The 16,687-nt window shown below is 44.7% G+C and overlaps 1 protein-coding gene across 4 annotated transcripts in view; it reads right to left on the bottom strand.

Annotated features, from left to right (window-relative positions):
* TRMT61A (tRNA methyltransferase 61A) overlaps nt 1-16,418 on the bottom strand; it is a 199,526-nt gene extending 183,108 nt beyond the window's left edge. For 2 of the 4 annotated variants that reach the window (XM_086937860.1, XM_086937863.1), the window contains exons 1-2: nt 16,005-16,397; nt 15,467-15,817 (exon numbers count right to left, since the gene is read on the bottom strand). In XM_086937860.1, coding sequence (XP_086793986.1) covers nt 15,467-15,797 — 331 coding nt within the window. In that variant the 5' untranslated portion in view covers nt 15,798-15,817; nt 16,005-16,397. Of the gene's footprint in view, nt 1-15,466; nt 15,818-16,004 lie in introns of all 4 variants that reach the window. The other 2 variants (XM_086937862.1, XM_086937861.1) reach the window with 2 other exon arrangements.
* Nucleotides 16,419-16,687: the final 269 nt, after the last annotated feature.

Below are 16,687 nucleotides of genomic sequence, written 5' to 3'. Positions count from 1 at the left end.
AAGGTCTGTCAGGTTTCATCAACTTCATGCTCCCGCCAGATTCTGATTAAAGAACTCATTGGAAAACAATGTTATATAATAATAAGGGTAGCTTATAAAGCGCATGGTTACGCCAAAGCGTGTCCCCGCGCTGCAACTGAAGAACTCTGAGCGAGGTGGAGACCAGTGATCCGTTATCTGGAGAACAGGTGTGTTTTTAGGTTCTTGCGGAAGCTGGATTCGGATGGATCCAGACGGAGATGGAGAGGGAGGGAATTCCAGCTTTTCGCTGCCAGATAGCGGAAAGAGCGTCCGCCCATACGGGCTCTTTTTACCCTAGGAACCTGAAGTAGGCCCTCATATGAGGAGCGCAGCTCGCGTGCAGGTGTATACCTTGTCACTAAGTTCTGGAGTGGAATAGGAGATTTCTTAGCCAGGATGCGGTGGCATGTACAGAGGGCTTTGAATTCCACTCTGCTTCTTACTGGCAACCAGTGGAGGGTTTTGAGAGCGGCTTTGGTTTCTGATCGTTTAGGGATTTTTAGGATGAGACGGGCTGCCGCGTTCTGTATTACCTGAAGGCGATTCATGGCTTTGCAGGTGGTACCCAGGTAAAGTAGGTTGCCGTAGTCTAGGCGTGATGTCACAAGGGCGTGTACCAGTGTTTTCCGTGCTGACATAGGAAGGAGGTCAAGAACCTTCCTTATGGTTTTTAGGACACCAAAACAGACGCCTGCAACTCGGTCTATTTGGGGTCCAAAAGATAGGTCAGCGTCGAGCCATACGCCTAGGTTTTTTACTCCCTGGCGAGGTATGGGAGCTTCATCCAGACATGGAGGCCACCACGCTGATGACCAAACAGATGGGTTCCCCCCCACAACGAGCACCTCGGTCTTGTTGCCGTTTAACTTAAGGCAGTTAGTGGACATCCAGGCTGCAAGTTCTTGCATGCAGTTCCTGAAACTGTCCATCGCAAGACCGGGTGCACGCGATAGGGAGATAACCAGCTGCGTGTCATCGGCGTATGACACGATGCTCAATCCGTGACTCACGGCAATTGAAGCCACTGGCGAGACATAGAGATTAAACAAGGTTGGGCTCAGGGACGAACCCTGAGGGACTCCCTGGCCCAAACCTATGTCTCTCGAGTAGTGGTCGCCCTGACGAACCTGGAAGCTTCTCCCTGTCAGGAAGGATTGTAACCATTGGAGTGCAGCTTCGGATATACCTCCGTTGTTCAGACACTGTAGCAAGTTGTCGTGCGCCACAGTGTCGAACGCTGCACTCAGGTCCAGTAGGATGAGGGCCATGGTGTGTCCCTCATCTACCCCCTGACGTAGGGTCTCAACTGCAGTAAGCAGTGCGGACTCTGTAGAGTGGCGGGGGCGGAATCCGAACTGGGTGTCGTGCAATAAGGCAGCCTTTTCCACGAAGTCCATTAGTTGTTTATTGACCGTTTTTTCAGCCACCTTGGCTAGGTAGGGCAGGAGTGAAATTGGGCGGAGATTGTCAAGTTTCTCAAAACTGATGGTAGGTTTCTTCCTGAGGGGCAGAACAACCGCCTTTTTCCAATCCCTAGGTACTGTCTTGGTGGTAAAAGATACATCGAGTACATGTCTAATGTATGGTTCTAGTACCCTTAGACTATCCGTCAGGCGTTTGGGTGTGGTAGGGTCTCTCGGAGAGCCCGACTGCACCGACCTGCAGATTTTTAGAAGATCTTCCGTGGGAGGGGTAGTAAAGTTGGTAAGTCTAGGTTTATCCCCCCACTCCCTAGGGCTTTCAACGAAGTCTGCCCCGGTTTTGGACTGCGTAGGGAATGCTGAGTAGGTTTTTGTTATTTTATCTGAGAAAAAATCTGCAATTTTGTCACACAATTCTGGCGAGCAGTCATCGGGGGCAATAGCTGGGTTTCCGCTTGAAAGAGTTTTATAGAGTGAAAACAGCTCTTTCGTCGAGTTACCAGCCTCACTGATCCTATTCGTAAAGTATGCTGTTTTTGTCTTTCTGATTAGTCCATGGTAGGTTCGTCTCTCGGTTAGATAATTCTTTCTGGTTTCTTCAGAGAGAGTCTTGCGCCATTCTCTTTCGGTTCTTTTTAGTGCAGTTTTCTGAACTCTTAGTTCAGCGTTGAACCACGGGGCAGTTTTGTTTATGCGTCCCCCAGATTTGGTTTTTAGCAAAGGGGCTGTGCAGTCTAGTGCCTGATTAATGCGTGAGCAGAGGTTAGCATTGGCTGTGTCAGCATCCTTCCCTCCTGGGCTTCCTCCTTTCATTAATTCAGCACAGAATTTGGACTGAGAGAATGTAGCCCATTTCCGTTTGAGGTGGTACATAGCTGGTGACTGTGGGGGTCTACTTCCAGGGATTCGTATGGAAAAAGGGACCAAATAGTGGTCCGACCATGGGATGGGAATTGGGGTCATAGCTTCCGCTTCCCCCCAGTTGACAAATATGGGGTCCAGCAGATGACCCTGTTGGTGGGTAGGGCCTCTAACAATTTGGGTAAGTTGGAGGGCTTTCAGTGCCTGGCCAAAATTCTTACTGACGTGGTCTGAGGGGTTATCAAGATGAAGATTGAGATCCCCGAGTACCAGAAACTTGTCAGTGCACAGTACGGTTTCCATGATTCCTTCAACCAAACTCTCCTCGAACCTGGCTATGGGGCCTGGGGGTCTGTAAATTAGTATCCCCTTTAGCGTGTAGTTATTATTCACTTTGATAGTGAAGCTCCCTGCTTCACTGTCCAGGATGGGAGAGCTATCTAGCTGGCATCGTAGGTTTTCACGGGCTATAATTGCGATTCCGCCTCCTCTGCCTGTGGGTCTATCCAGTCTATGTATTGTATACCCTCCTGGAGTTGCCTCAAGGGCGTAGGGTGTAGACTCATTATCTAGCCATGTCTCTGTTAGAAAGACAAGATCCCATTGGTTCTCAGTGATTAGATCATATAGGTCTAGCCTGTGTTTTCTCAGTGAGCGAGCGTTAAGCAGTCCGCATTGTATGGTATAGTTCGTGTTGGTTGTATTCTTACCATGGTCGAATGAGAAGTGACAGTGTTCGCAACCCATATCGTTTTCCACGCATAGACTATGCTTGCAGGAATCGTCGATTTTGTGGCAAGCGTTCAGTAGATCCTGCTTGCTCCACCGTATGTGACCATCTGGAGGAGCAGGGGTTGTGGCCCTGGACCGCGTACGACCGCGGACGGGCGCAGACGGGCTTGCCTTAGGCGCGCCTTCGGCGCGCAGACGGCGCTCCCGCTGCACTCGTCCGCTGCGCTTGCGTGGGAAGCACATTTGAGGAGAGGAAGGGTGGGCGTGGCCTAACGGGTGGGCGTGGCCTCGCGCTGGCGATGGCGGCCGTGAAGTGCTCTGCAAGGAACAGCGCTAAAATCCGCTGTAAGTGCTTGCAGGAGATTACCAAAGCAGAGTGGGTTTCTCAGTGGGCACAAAGTTTACACAAATGTAAAATAAACATAAAATGAGCAGTTTTAAAATCACGAGTTACACCACCTCCGGCTTCCGCCTCAGAGGTCATCAATTTCACTAGACACGCTTGCGATCAGCGCTTTTAATAGGCTGGGAGAGTGGGCGTGGCCTAACGGGTGGGCGTGGCCTCGCGCTGGCGATGGCGGCCGTGAAGTGCTCTGCAAGGAACAGCGCTAAAATCCGCTGTAAGTGTTATCGTTGTCCCAGAGTCAAACAAAACATTTGTTTGTTTACCATCCACCAGTATGTCATCAATGGGACTTTTTTGCACTCCACAACCCACTTGCAAAACTATCTGCCCACACTCAAAATCCGAATTGTCACGGTCCTCCACCTCTTTTACTTTAACATTACTCTTGACACTTTTATTCTTATACTCGCTTTGAGAATGACCTCTCTTGCCAGAGCCACTACACAGTGCTTTAAGTGCTGTTCACTCTCTATAAGGCCAAGTGATTAGTACTCCAACACCTGTAACAATTGCTTACATCCTTACTCTTTCCTTGGCCATCATTCTTTTTCCTGCCTGTCTGGCCTACCAACCATCCCTGTTTACTTCTTACCACATCTGTATTTTTTTTTACTGCATGAACATCAACTTTTGTGTCCTTTTTTATGACTTCTAAACACTTCATAGAGTGCTCAATTTTTTTTAGCTATCACTAAAACGTCTTCCAAAGTTGTATTGCCTTTCAGTCAAAGTTCATCCCTTACCTTTTCGATGCTACACTCCAGCATGAATTAGGCCCTTATCCTCTCAGACAATGTACCCAAATATTTACATGGTGGTGTTAGCTTCCGTAAAGCTGTGACGTAGTTCTCTACAGACTCGCCTTCTTTCTGTACCCGCCTACCAAAATGATAATGATCAAGTATAGTAGTACCTTTGGGTAAATAGTGATTGTCGAACTTTCTGATGCACAACTTGTAGTCATTTAGCTCTGCTGCATCACAATCAGAGACAGAGGGTAGGTGATCAAAGTCTTCCTATCCTTCAGGACCCAGGCAGTGTAATAGCAACGCAGTCTTGCAATCAAAACTTAAAGAAGCTCTGCAAACCCTAGTGCAAGGTTCAAAATTTTTTTTCCACTTGCTCCACTTAATCGTAGGCTCCCCAGGTAAAGACAAAAGAAAGGTGGCGTAGGCACATTTGGCATGTTATTGTAGCAAATATTAGTCCTACCAAATGAGATGTAATGAGAATCGTGCTTACCGCTCAATTTGCACAAGCACATATCAAATGGACACAAAATTGCTTTAAAACAAAGCGTACCTGTCACTGAGCGAAGACTTAATGCTTAGAGCATCAAACTGGCATCAGGCATGCCTATCGCCAAAATACAGCGTCAACTAAAGAAAAACTTGCCTCAAAACAGAGTGTGCCTCTCACTGAGCAAAAACATACAGCTTAAAGCATCAAACAGGCATCAGGCGTGCATATCGCCAAAATACAGTTTAACGGGCAGATGTGCAAAATGTTCATGCCTATCACCGAGGAAACACACGCACAATCCAAAGAAAACAAAGCGTGCCCGCCGTAGAGGACTAATGAGGAAAATCACAGCTTCCAAACAATAGACAGGAACTCCATAGCACGTCTGTCACTGAGAACAAATTGATTTCAATTTTCAATACAAAATACCTAAGGTCTCCCAACCATTCAAAATGGCTGCACCCTGCATTGAATTATGTTCATTTCCACCGAGAGTACAGCTTGTTTTCGCTCTCTCCTTGAACGTACACATTTGCCATAGAAAAAACAAGCACTGGCCAATAACGATATATAAATATAAAATGTCATTTACAAAACCAATAGCTCCAACTTTCCAAATGCGAAACCTATTGGCAACCCAGTGCTTGTTTCATATAATGGGTATTGACTTATTGTATGTTTGATGTACAAGAGCTAAACATGGTGCATCGAGTATTTGTAGTTGGATAATATGCCACAGTAGTGGCTAATCGTCGATTGGTTGCAGTGTTTAGATGGTGAAGACCTAGATGTTCTCCTTAGAGTACTTTACTGTGGTTCCTGGCATCGCCAGAGTGCTAATTTTGACGCAATAGAGCATTATGGCTTTTATTAAAGGATCGGTGGGTGAAGGCTGTATTATATCTGAAATACTCGGATTGACATTTTTAGAATATAAATAGCTGTATTAAATATCTTTATTGTATCCTTTTTATATTGAAATGTATCAGCTTCAAAGAAAAATCATGTTGATGTTTTCAGAGTTCAGTTTGACTGCTGGCACGTTTCTTTTAAGCAATAATTTCTGTTTGACGTGTTTTTTAATGGGTGTTTTGGTTGGTGTTCAGCCAAGCATGTATGTGCTTGCTCTTCGGTTTTATTTTAGAGTAAAGTGCAGCATTCTGCAAACACAAGATTCGTTTTATGCTCTTTTTTTGATGTAACAAATCACCTTTTCTTTCCTTGTCTTTTTGTTGCATAAACATCAGTTTAACTTTGTGGCTGAAAACCGAAGTTTGTATCCTAGACACCATGAAGCACCAAAATTCTGAAAGTTAGGTTTTTAAGAATATGTGTGCTATTTGCTGACGTTTCTGAAATATCAGCTTCGAAGTGGTTTTATTACCAGTAGTCACTTAATGTTGCTTTATTTATATATGCATCAAGTTATATATCTTTGTAAGCCAATCCTATTTTTCTACAAACATTTGCCCTTCAATCTCTATTTGAAGCTGGAGAAAGTTTCGCAAAGAGATGTAGGTAGACTTTTGTCATAGATACTTTACTCTATACAGACTGTTCGCATCCCATAATGTATCTGTGTGATTAAATTATATGAACTTTATATTTTCCTAACCATTTATACGTAAACAATTACACGTTTCGGTCTTCAGCACTAGGAAATGTCCCCAGGAGCACATTTAATATGGCTGTATTTCTGCCCAAGCCACCGTTCTCTGCCCACCAGTTAGCTGTATTTCCAGATTTTACTCCCATGCTTTTACCGTCCTAATAAATGCCCTTCAGATTTTGACACTAAGCTAACCGATTGCGCACGGAATCTTTCAGGCCCTTGAGGCTAGTACTGCATTTGGATTGTATTTGTGGAGCGCAACCTTTGAAGTAACCATTATCTGTTTGGCAACTATTAAATATATAGAACATTGTGTAAAAACCTTAATTTTTCCCCAGTTCGGGGATATTTGTATTTTAATGCTGGTGTTATTTTTCCCCCTCATGGTTAATGATTATAAGCTGATGGACTTATCTGGATGGAAGGGCCTTGCCTGCTATGAAGATAGCCCAGAAAGCGATGGAAGGAACGTTTGAGTTCCTCTCAGCCATTGGTAATTGTTCTGGGCGTCAGTCTGGTCCATTGTTTATTGGCTTGTCTGTGCCATTACAGAAAGGGGCGAGCCATAAGCAAAACATTCTTGACATCTCTGAAGATCAGACTTTCGGTTCTGTGGAACGATATAACCCAGGTGATATATACTCCATTTTCAGTTTGGTGTACTTCTGTAGTTCACTCGTTTTTATTTTCCGTTTTGCAACTTGCATGAATTTTTTTGGCTGTAGTTAACTTTAAAAGTCGGTTTTTGGAGCATTTTTACCAAATCGTTTTTTAAAAAAAAAAAGTAATGAAGGACTTTAAAAGGTTGTGAAATAGTTCCACATTATTTAGTATGACTTTTTTGTCTGGTCATATCACATGACCACTCGTGGAGATAACTTTTCTGCCTCACGCCCAGTACCTGTTGTCCCTGCTACAGGAGTAGCTTCTGGATACTGCTCTAGTGCCGCTGGAAGACGCTGACCACCGCGAGGCCGCAGAGGAGGGAGAGGCGCCGGCCCCGGGACTGCGAGGACCAGCATACACCATCTCCAGCTGGTCCTCTTCCCGTGAGAGCCGCGCCCCCTCACAGTGCCCCGCCCCTACAACTTCTCGCTCTATAAAAGCGCTACCTGGACCGCGCATCGCGGGACGCGCGCGGGACAAAGGCCGGGGCGAAGACCGGGCAAAGAGCGGGCCGTTTGAGGCCGTTCGAGAACGGGAGAGTCCGGTCCGGCCCACCCCCCTAAGAACTACACCCTGGTCAACCCAACACAGGTATCCATCATCTCCTTGATCTTTTTTCACAACCGGACAGGTAATATAGTATCCTTCCAAGGTGAACATTCATTGCAAAATGAACACGAGATCCACCAAGCAGAAAAAATCTAAAAAGAACGGAATAGGAGAAAAATTACTAGGTCCAATGGATGACTTCTTGGCCAAAGCAAATACATTTATTGATCAGAGTATAAGTTTAATCGAGGGTAGAGTTTCTACTGACCTTGCAATTGCACGCCGATCCTCAATGGGACTACTTGCAACTGCAAAAACTCCTGAAGTACACCCAGCCCCAACTCAAACGGCGGTGACTACAAATAGACTTAGCCTGCCAAATAATGTCGACCTTTCAGCATCCCAATTATCTGTAACCTTCACAGAAAGTGACCTTGAAAAAACCCCTGATATCTTTCCTGATCCTACACCCGAAGAAACAAGGCAAATGAGAGGGAGACGGGAGGGAGCCATAAAGAAACGGAATCCAAAGAAAAAGCCAGATCACATTGCAAATTCCATAGCAATCGGGCACCCAATTTTGGTAAGCAACACAAATCCTCCAGCGCTACCCAACCATACTGCTCCCCCAACTAATAACGTGGTAACAATGCATCACTTACCACATGACCTTCGAGAATCTTTAATCCCAGACCCTCCAAGCCCACAACACACAGGAAGACAAAGAGAATCAGCAAGACTAATTAAAGAGATAGCCTCCCTCTTAAATTCCTACATCCGTCCGTTAGAATCCAGACTCAGTAACATAGAGAGTCAGCTAACAAAAATTACTGGCTCTCTCAAATCTATATCCTCACAACCCCATACCAAACCACCTTCAAACCCATCAACTACTCTCCCTGTACCCAAGAAATCTGCAACTCTACCTCCCCCGCAGCCCAAAAAACAAACTACAATAACACTCCCAACAAACCCTCCCGTTGCACAAAAGTCAACTCCCACGTCCCTGGTCATTCCCCCACAAGCCAGTTCCCAACCAACACCAACAGTAAATACCCCAACCGTAAAAACACCTGCCTCTAAAACTCCTCTCACAACAAACACAAATCCACCACAAACAAAAGGTGCCCCGAGAGGGACAATTGAACAAACACCTACCTTACATTTGCCACCTGAGGCTTCTCCCTATGTGGTAGTTATGACGGGGGTCCCCGAACTCACAGGCGAGGGGTCGGAACCCAACTGTTCATTAAAGAACAAAGTCCAGTATTGGCTGAATACAAATCGCCCGTCCCGCCACCCTGGAAAAGCAAAATAGCATCAGTAGCCCGGACCCCGTGGGTAGGCTATAAGAAAAAATCCATCCGGGGAGACTGCATAGTAATTACGTTTGAGGACCCCAGTATAGCTGAATATATCTGCTCCTGGGAATATAACAACTCCTCAGGGGGGATTGTAACAAGACCCTTGTCCTATTTCTACCCAAAGAGGTACAATAATAACAACTATACACGTAACACCGATAACATCTGGAGGAAACCAATCCCGCAGCCATGGGAGTTAGATATTGCCGGCCCAAACTTATCAATGCGATATAGCGACCCTACCAATTCCTGGTGCCCACCTAATCAGAATCACCATCAGAGAGAAGCACCATGGCAGGTTATGGGCCCACAAAACAGATTCAGAAACTGGGAGCAGTGGGAGAGACCATCCCACCAACCTTACGGACCTAACTATGGAGACACCAATAATGGGCAACATTGGCTAGGCATCCCGACCATGAACAGGTTTAGCGGCCTGGAAATGGTCGATTGACCAATAATTAAATCCCCGGAGCCCTCATTAATAACCCTGGCACCTTCCTTTTCTACTCCACCTCCATCACAAACGACCAATGATGTATTAGAATATGCATCTACTCAGCTCTCCGTGATCTTTTGGAACGTGGCCGGTCTCCGAAACAAGATTGAGGACGGCTCGGCAGCCGCATTCTTGAAGGACAATCAAATCATTTGCCTACAAGAGACCTGGGCCACGACACCCCTTCATCTTGTGGGGTACAGGACATTCATATCTCCCGCCCTCCCCAGTACCTCAGGAAGACCTAAAGGGGGTTTAGTAATCTACATGGCCAACACAATTGCCGACACAAAGATTTTCAAGGTAGATCTCTTTTTGAACTTCCAGATCCTCACTCTCACTATAGGAAAAAAACTCTTTATCACAATAATAAATATGTACAATAATCTGGATGCTGACAACTTTGTGAGTGTTCTTTCTCTAATTCAAGACAAAATAACTGAACACTCTCATACCAAACAGAAAACGGCTAATGCCTATGTAATATGGGGTGGTGATTTCAACCTACATCCTTGCCCCAACATCGATACTTGTGGAATGGTGGACGAGCATGACAATCCTCTAACCCACTTTATCCACTCAGGAGTGGGGCCAGCTATGAATAAAATACTCTGATCTGGACTTGCAAATTATAAACCCCGTCCAACAGTCAACCAATAAATTAGAACCTACGTACAGAGGAAGGGGCCATGAGACTACTGTAGACTACGTAATAGTTACAGAAGGCTTGAAAGCTCAAATCAGTACTATCAAAATCCTGGAAAATCATCTCAGTGATCACTCTGCGTTAAGTCTAATTCTCCAAACACATCAACCAAAATCTCTGATGGCAAACATAGCTAACACGCTAACACAGAACAGGATCGAACTGGGTAAAAGTAACGGTTTTACAATCAAATGGGAAAAAGTAGATCCCAATATCCTTACAAAAAGGTTAGTCACTTCTGCATATAAAAACATATTGATCTGCCTTGACCCTCATGCGGAACCGAACCAAATCCTGGAAAACTTTAATGTTATAATAGAACAGGTCAAAAACCTGTTAACCAGAACTTCTAACCAAAATAAGAAAAACCACACAGGTTGGTTTAACCGAGACTGTACTAAAGCTCAGACTAACTTGAGGAAGGCTCTTGGTGAATCAAACAGAGACAAAACAAAGATCCAAGATCTTCGACGGGAATACAACACTGCTAGGAAAACAAGGAAAAAAGAACTAAAACTATCCTTGTGGAAGGCCTTGCACGAGAGCGCTCTCTTGAAAGACAGCCAGGCTTTCTGGAAAATAGTTAAATCCCCTTTGTTAACTGATTCCAGCGGTCCAAAAATAGATGTGGCTATTGACGAGGCAACATGGGTGAACCATTTTTCGAAAATTTTCCAACTGACACCCAATAGCGAATCACACCAGTCTAATAACAATCCAGTCGCCTTTCCTATTTCCCTGGAAGTTGATCTACAGGACTTTGAAACGGCACTATCCTCAAGTAAGTCTGGGAAAGCCCCCGGTCCTGATGGGGTCCCAGTCGACCTTTTCAAATTTCTCCCCGACCTTTGGGCTCCAATAATCACGAGAGTCTGTACAGCAACAATGGAACTCGGGCTGTTAGATTCATGGTCATCATCTATAATGGTCCCAATTTTCAAGAAGGGGGATCGACAAGATGTCAAGTGCTACCGTCCAATCTCGCTTCTTGACTCCCTGGGCAAAGTGGTTGGCAGAGTCCTCCTTGGAAAGCTGCAACAGTGGGTAGCAGACAAAAACATCCTATCGGACCTACAGTTCGGCTTCAGGGAGGGCTTTGGTACCATCGAACAAGCATTAAATCTTAGTTTATTGACATCTAAGTACACCCACGCCAAAACAGGTACCATTTTTATGACATATGTGGATTTGTCCTCTGCATTTGACTGTGTCTCACACGCCAAGCTCTGGTCGCTGCTGAGTGTAATGGGGGTAGATCCCCCTCTTTTGGACTTCCTAAGGGAGCTTTACAGTGAAGCCACGGCGAGAGTGAGGTATGGGACAAGAGGAGAACTAACAGCACCATTTAGGGTAGAGCGGGGAGTGAGGCAAGGCTGTGTCTTGGCCCCCTTTCTCTTCTCACTCTATACCAACGGCCTTGAAGAGTCTATGTTGAGAGGGGGGAGAGACCTCCCAAGAGTAAAAGAACGCCTGATCCCCGCACTGCTCTACGCGGACGACGCAGTCATTTTAGCTCGAACCCTGAATGAACTGCAGAAATCACTATCTAAATATGCAGATTTTATGGCCGCCTTGGACTTGCATATAAATGTTAAAAAAAACTTTTGTGATGGTAGTCGGCGGAACAAGAAAACCTGTCAAGTCCATCTTTCTGAAAGATCAAAAAATTGAAAAAAACTCACAATACCCCTACTTAGGCATCATGATAGATGATGCCCTAAACTGGAAAGCGGCGGTAGAGGCAAGGAGACATCTTTTTAAACGAGCAATATTGGCACTGATGAAATTTTCAAATAAACTCGGAAAAAGATCTCCAGTGGAACTGCTACAGATTTATGCCGCAAAGTGCCAATCCATCGCATTATATGGCGCAGGGATCTGGGGGCATACAAATACTGGCTCCATACAAAAAGAGGAAAATATCTTCATGAGATTCCTTCTATCAACCCCACGAGGTACTTCCACCTATGCCTCACATGTAGAACTGGGAATCTCATATATTGAAGATCTTATCAAAATCCAACCTCTTATGCTTTGGAGGAGAGTCTGGCTGTCCGAAGAAAACACCTTGACAAAAAGCATCCTACAGGATACCATGGAGTTGGACCATGTCAATAAAATAGCCTGGCTCTCCTATATAAGACATTTCTTTTGTGATCTGGGTCTTGAACAATATTACCACAATCCAGAAAAACTAAAGGAAATATCCAAAAAAGAACTAAAGCAAATTGCATTGAACCACTTGGATTCCCTGAGACTATCTTCGTTGATTACAAAAAAATCTGTCATGCACGCAATCATTATACAGCAGTCTCCGAAAATTCAGCCTTATCTGACTCTAGAAATCACCACGTATGAAAAGATGCTCCTAACAAGGTTCAGAATTAACCTATTTTTCAGATTAGTGACATTTCCAGAAAAAAATAACTGGAGAACTCAGATGGACCTGTGCCCCTGTGACGATCACTCACAACAGTCCACCATCCATACAATACTTTTCTGCAAGTTTTATCATACTCACCGAAAGACATGGCTTATCCCTTTATTAAAAAAATGGGGTTATAGACAATGTCGTCCAGCTATGTTGGCACTCCAATCTTTGGACTCTGAATGCACTGTGTACCATGTACTAAATTTTTTAAAGTGTATTATGAGACACAGAAACAATCTGTAAAAGCAAAGTACTAACTCATACCCTATGTAAATTGCTGGCAATTTGACTTTTTAACTGTATACTTAATTGTAATTTTTTAATGAATGTTTGTATAACTATGTCATCTTTTATGGTTTTGCAACTGCTAAAAAACCGAATGAAGTTTATTATTATTATTATTATTATTATTATTATTATTATCATATCACATGAAGCTAATCCCAGGTTTGCATTTTCCGTGGGAATCATAATGTCAGAAATAGGGTTATTCTCTAAACTTTTACAGCAGTGACAACCTCTTTTACAGCTAGGTCCCTCTTTCCACTCCACACAACATACTTCCAGTCACCTTTGCTTAACCTTTTAAAGGCAAGTCCAGCTATTGAGTGTGGCATGCCCAGAGAAATTGTCCACCGCAACCTAGTGCTTACGAGTTGGGGTTTTGAAAATAAGCAACTCGTCATACCTTCCCAATTTATGTATCCCTCTTCTGTCAGCGAACACTGGTCGAGTCTGTGCTATCCTCCTGTAAATACTTAACACAGTAACTGGCGTGCCTTAAAGCCACGACCCAGAAAGTTCTATTAACGGAAGGGCGATTGACTACAAAACCTATTTTGTTAACTTGAACTGTATTTGTAGGCTTTATTGTGTCCACCCCTTTTCACTTATCTCTGTTCATTTTCTGTCTAGTATCGAACCTTATGACCTAGCTGTGTGTGGCGGAGATACTGTGCGGAGTTCTTAAGTCACATGAAGGTCCATGCACTCCGGGCTCAGCGCTTTCTGCTACTTTCGACACATTTCAGAAGGTTTCAGCTAATTATTTGCAGCTACGGTTCGTACCCTTTCTCCTGTTTCCCTGATCTCAAACACATTCTTATCGGGCTTGCTTGCTTGTCGCATTGCTGCATCCTGAGCAGAGAAGTGAAACTGCCTTGAGCCAGACGGATGTCCGCGTCCTGCATGTAAACCCCCCAGGTGATCGCAGGGTTCACCTCGTTCCATGCCATCCTTCGGCGTGCTAGAGATTCTTTCACAATGTCACATGTTCTGTAGTTATGGGCGAAACACCATTTATCACACGCCTTCTCTTTCTGAGACAGTGAACGCCTCCCAAGCTATGTTAAGCATTTCCTTCCTTTTTAAACAGAGGGGACGTGCTCGGGGATTGAAGCAGGCTTGGGCGTGGGTTGGCGTAATGTGGGGGTGAAATGCTATTAAGAATTGCTTTGAACTCTGCAAAAAAAAAAAAAGAACTCCGCCAGACAGAACGCACGAGAACGGCATTGCTGTCAAACAGCTGTTCAAAGCGGGAATCGGCGTAAAGAGCACAGTTCAGCAAACAACAGGGATGGAAAGCTCACGTTGTCAGAACACTGCTAATGCTGTATTGAAGGTGTAGCAGGAGCGCCAAGGGATGGGTGTCAAGCAAAGGCTGTGATATGTACATGACAAGAGATAGCATTAAGGTAAATGTAGCAAGTAAGGGGGAGAAGTGTGGGAGGGAAGCCGGATGGGGGCGGGAGAGCCTGGGAATGCGAGCGAGGGGAGGAGAAGTGTGGGAGGGAAGCCGGATGGGGGCGGGAGAGCCTGGTGGGGGGGCAGGAATGCGAGCGAGGGGAGGATAAGTGTGGGCAGGCGGATTAGGGAGATGCGCGTGCTTGTGTGGTCACGTGACCCGCTTTTGTGGTCACGTGACTCACATGCACTGGGAGAAAACCGCAGTGGTTTCACCAGTCGATCAAGCACTTGAATTTTCGCCTATTACATTCGCAAGCGAATGATAATAGGCGAAACCTAAAAACGGATTCCTGGTTATATCGCATGCACGCAACTCCTCTCTCCTAATGGCCTAAGCTCAGCATTCGAGCTTTCTTGACGCGGGTTGCTTGAAATGGTTCATCACTACAAGACGCCTGCACCATTAAACCCCAGGCTAACAGCCAAAAGTATGCACCAGCGGCACAAGCCCATAAGTTTCCTTTCTTTCCTACTTCCACACAATGTCCAGTTAGCGGTTCGCCGCACCTCACAACACATGGACTGACTACTTTTTTATTTTTAAAAATGCAGCAGCTTACATGTCAGCACAACAAACAATAGGCCCAATGTTGAGATGTCTTTTCCCTCGCACAATCCCAAAGTTCTACTCATCACCAGTGTTATAAAGATGACTCCTCTTCAATGACTTTATAAATAAATAAATAAATGAACAGTAGACATTGTAAGAGAGAGAGCAAAGTTCAATAAGTACAAATTACAGGAGAGACAAACCAGCCACCTGCCATGGTCAACCTGAGGTGGCCTTTTAACACAACACATTCCATTAGACCAGACACCAGTTGGAATTCCGATGGAACACCGCATCATCACGTTCTACACCAGATAAAACCCATCACGTGCGCATAAGAATGTTACCAGTTACCACAAGAGACTCATCACGGGGGTGATAGCGTCAAACAGGCATGGGATTAAGGGATTCATTCCAATCACTTCTAACACAAGCACAGCACACTGACCCATTAGCATAAATTCTCCATTGTGAAAATCCACACTTTGATTTTGGTGTGTTCACAGTTTTTCTTCTATTAACCTTTTTAACTCTGAAATTGACCGTTTACACGGCAATCTATTGACAAGAGACCTATATTGTCATTATCAAGAACATACATAAACACTCCATTATCAAAAGTTATTTGAAAGCATCGAACATTTATTTTTAAAGCATTACCTGATTCACAGACCACAGACCCCGGCTTCAGTTCCAGCATCATTGTGATTATCGATATGTCAGTGGAATACAGAATTTGAGTTCTGTGCGGAAGATTCATTGTCCACAGCTCTGGTGTTGGATGAAGTATATAGACCCATCCTCCTTTGCTGCAAGTCACCTTTGAGCCAAATCGTTTTCCAATAAGGTCAGTGGAATGCCTAATAACTCCATATTTCGTTTGAGTTTGGCCACCGTGTTGAAGTTTTACTGGAAACATGTAGTCGTGTCCCAAGAAGACAATAGCTGTGTCGCCATCTTTCATACAATCTCCATACTCAACAAAACTCATTTTAGCAATCCTCTGGGTAGCTTGGTTTTATCAAAGAAAGGAAACAGAGTATAAGTACAGAGGATACATTTGAATGTACAACTAAACATATTTTAATGCACATAGTCAAGTCTAGCAATACTATTCGCGAAAAAGCTGGAGACCGGTTTTTAATTAAAGCAAAGTTAGCCGCAGCAAGAATAATTTTATGAAAGAAAATACACGCACATGTTACACATCAGATGTCTTTTCAACGCTGTAACCTGCCGGAGTCAGCCCTCCGACGCCGACTATACCGAGGTATAAACACTTTGTTAGCTTTGTCTCCCCTTAACCACTTAGCACCTTTTGTTAATAAAAATAGAACCGCTCTTTCCCGAACTCTTCTATTTTTGAGGAAGTACGGCTCTTACTCCCTCGTTTCTGACGAGGAGAGCACAAGCAGCGACCCGGAAGTGAAGACGCACTCGACTTCTGAGGCCCGCCCCTTTCATAGATTTCTGTTGAATACAGGCGTTCTAACTTTATTTCCACCCCCATCGTTTTGTACACCCCATACGTCAGAGGGGTGCCGACTCATGCAGGTTCTGCCTGTGTATTCGTGCTCCCCCGTCTGGCTGTGCATTGTGTCACTCACTTTGCGCATGCGTGCTTCGGTTCATATTTTTTATTTATGCGTTTTTATCTCGCGTGGACTTTACCCGAAGGTGTCAGGAATATATATATATATATTAGGCACTGGGATGATTACTTTGTTTTGCCAGAATCACAGTATGACGAGCTGACGCCGAGACTCGAACCCTGTTCCAAAGTCAGCACCTCGGGCGTAATGTCACATCTTCTCCCATGGAAAAACTGTTCTTACACCGTCCTATCTGTGCTGGACGCTGGTGTTTTGTACCAATATTGTT

The sequence above is a fragment of the Lissotriton vulgaris genome, chromosome 9 (genome assembly GCF_964263255.1).
Source record: "Lissotriton vulgaris chromosome 9, aLisVul1.2, whole genome shotgun sequence".
NCBI lineage: Eukaryota > Metazoa > Chordata > Amphibia > Caudata > Salamandridae > Lissotriton > Lissotriton vulgaris.
Note: the sequence above shows the minus strand (reverse complement) of the source record. Positions and strands in the feature narration are given on the sequence as shown.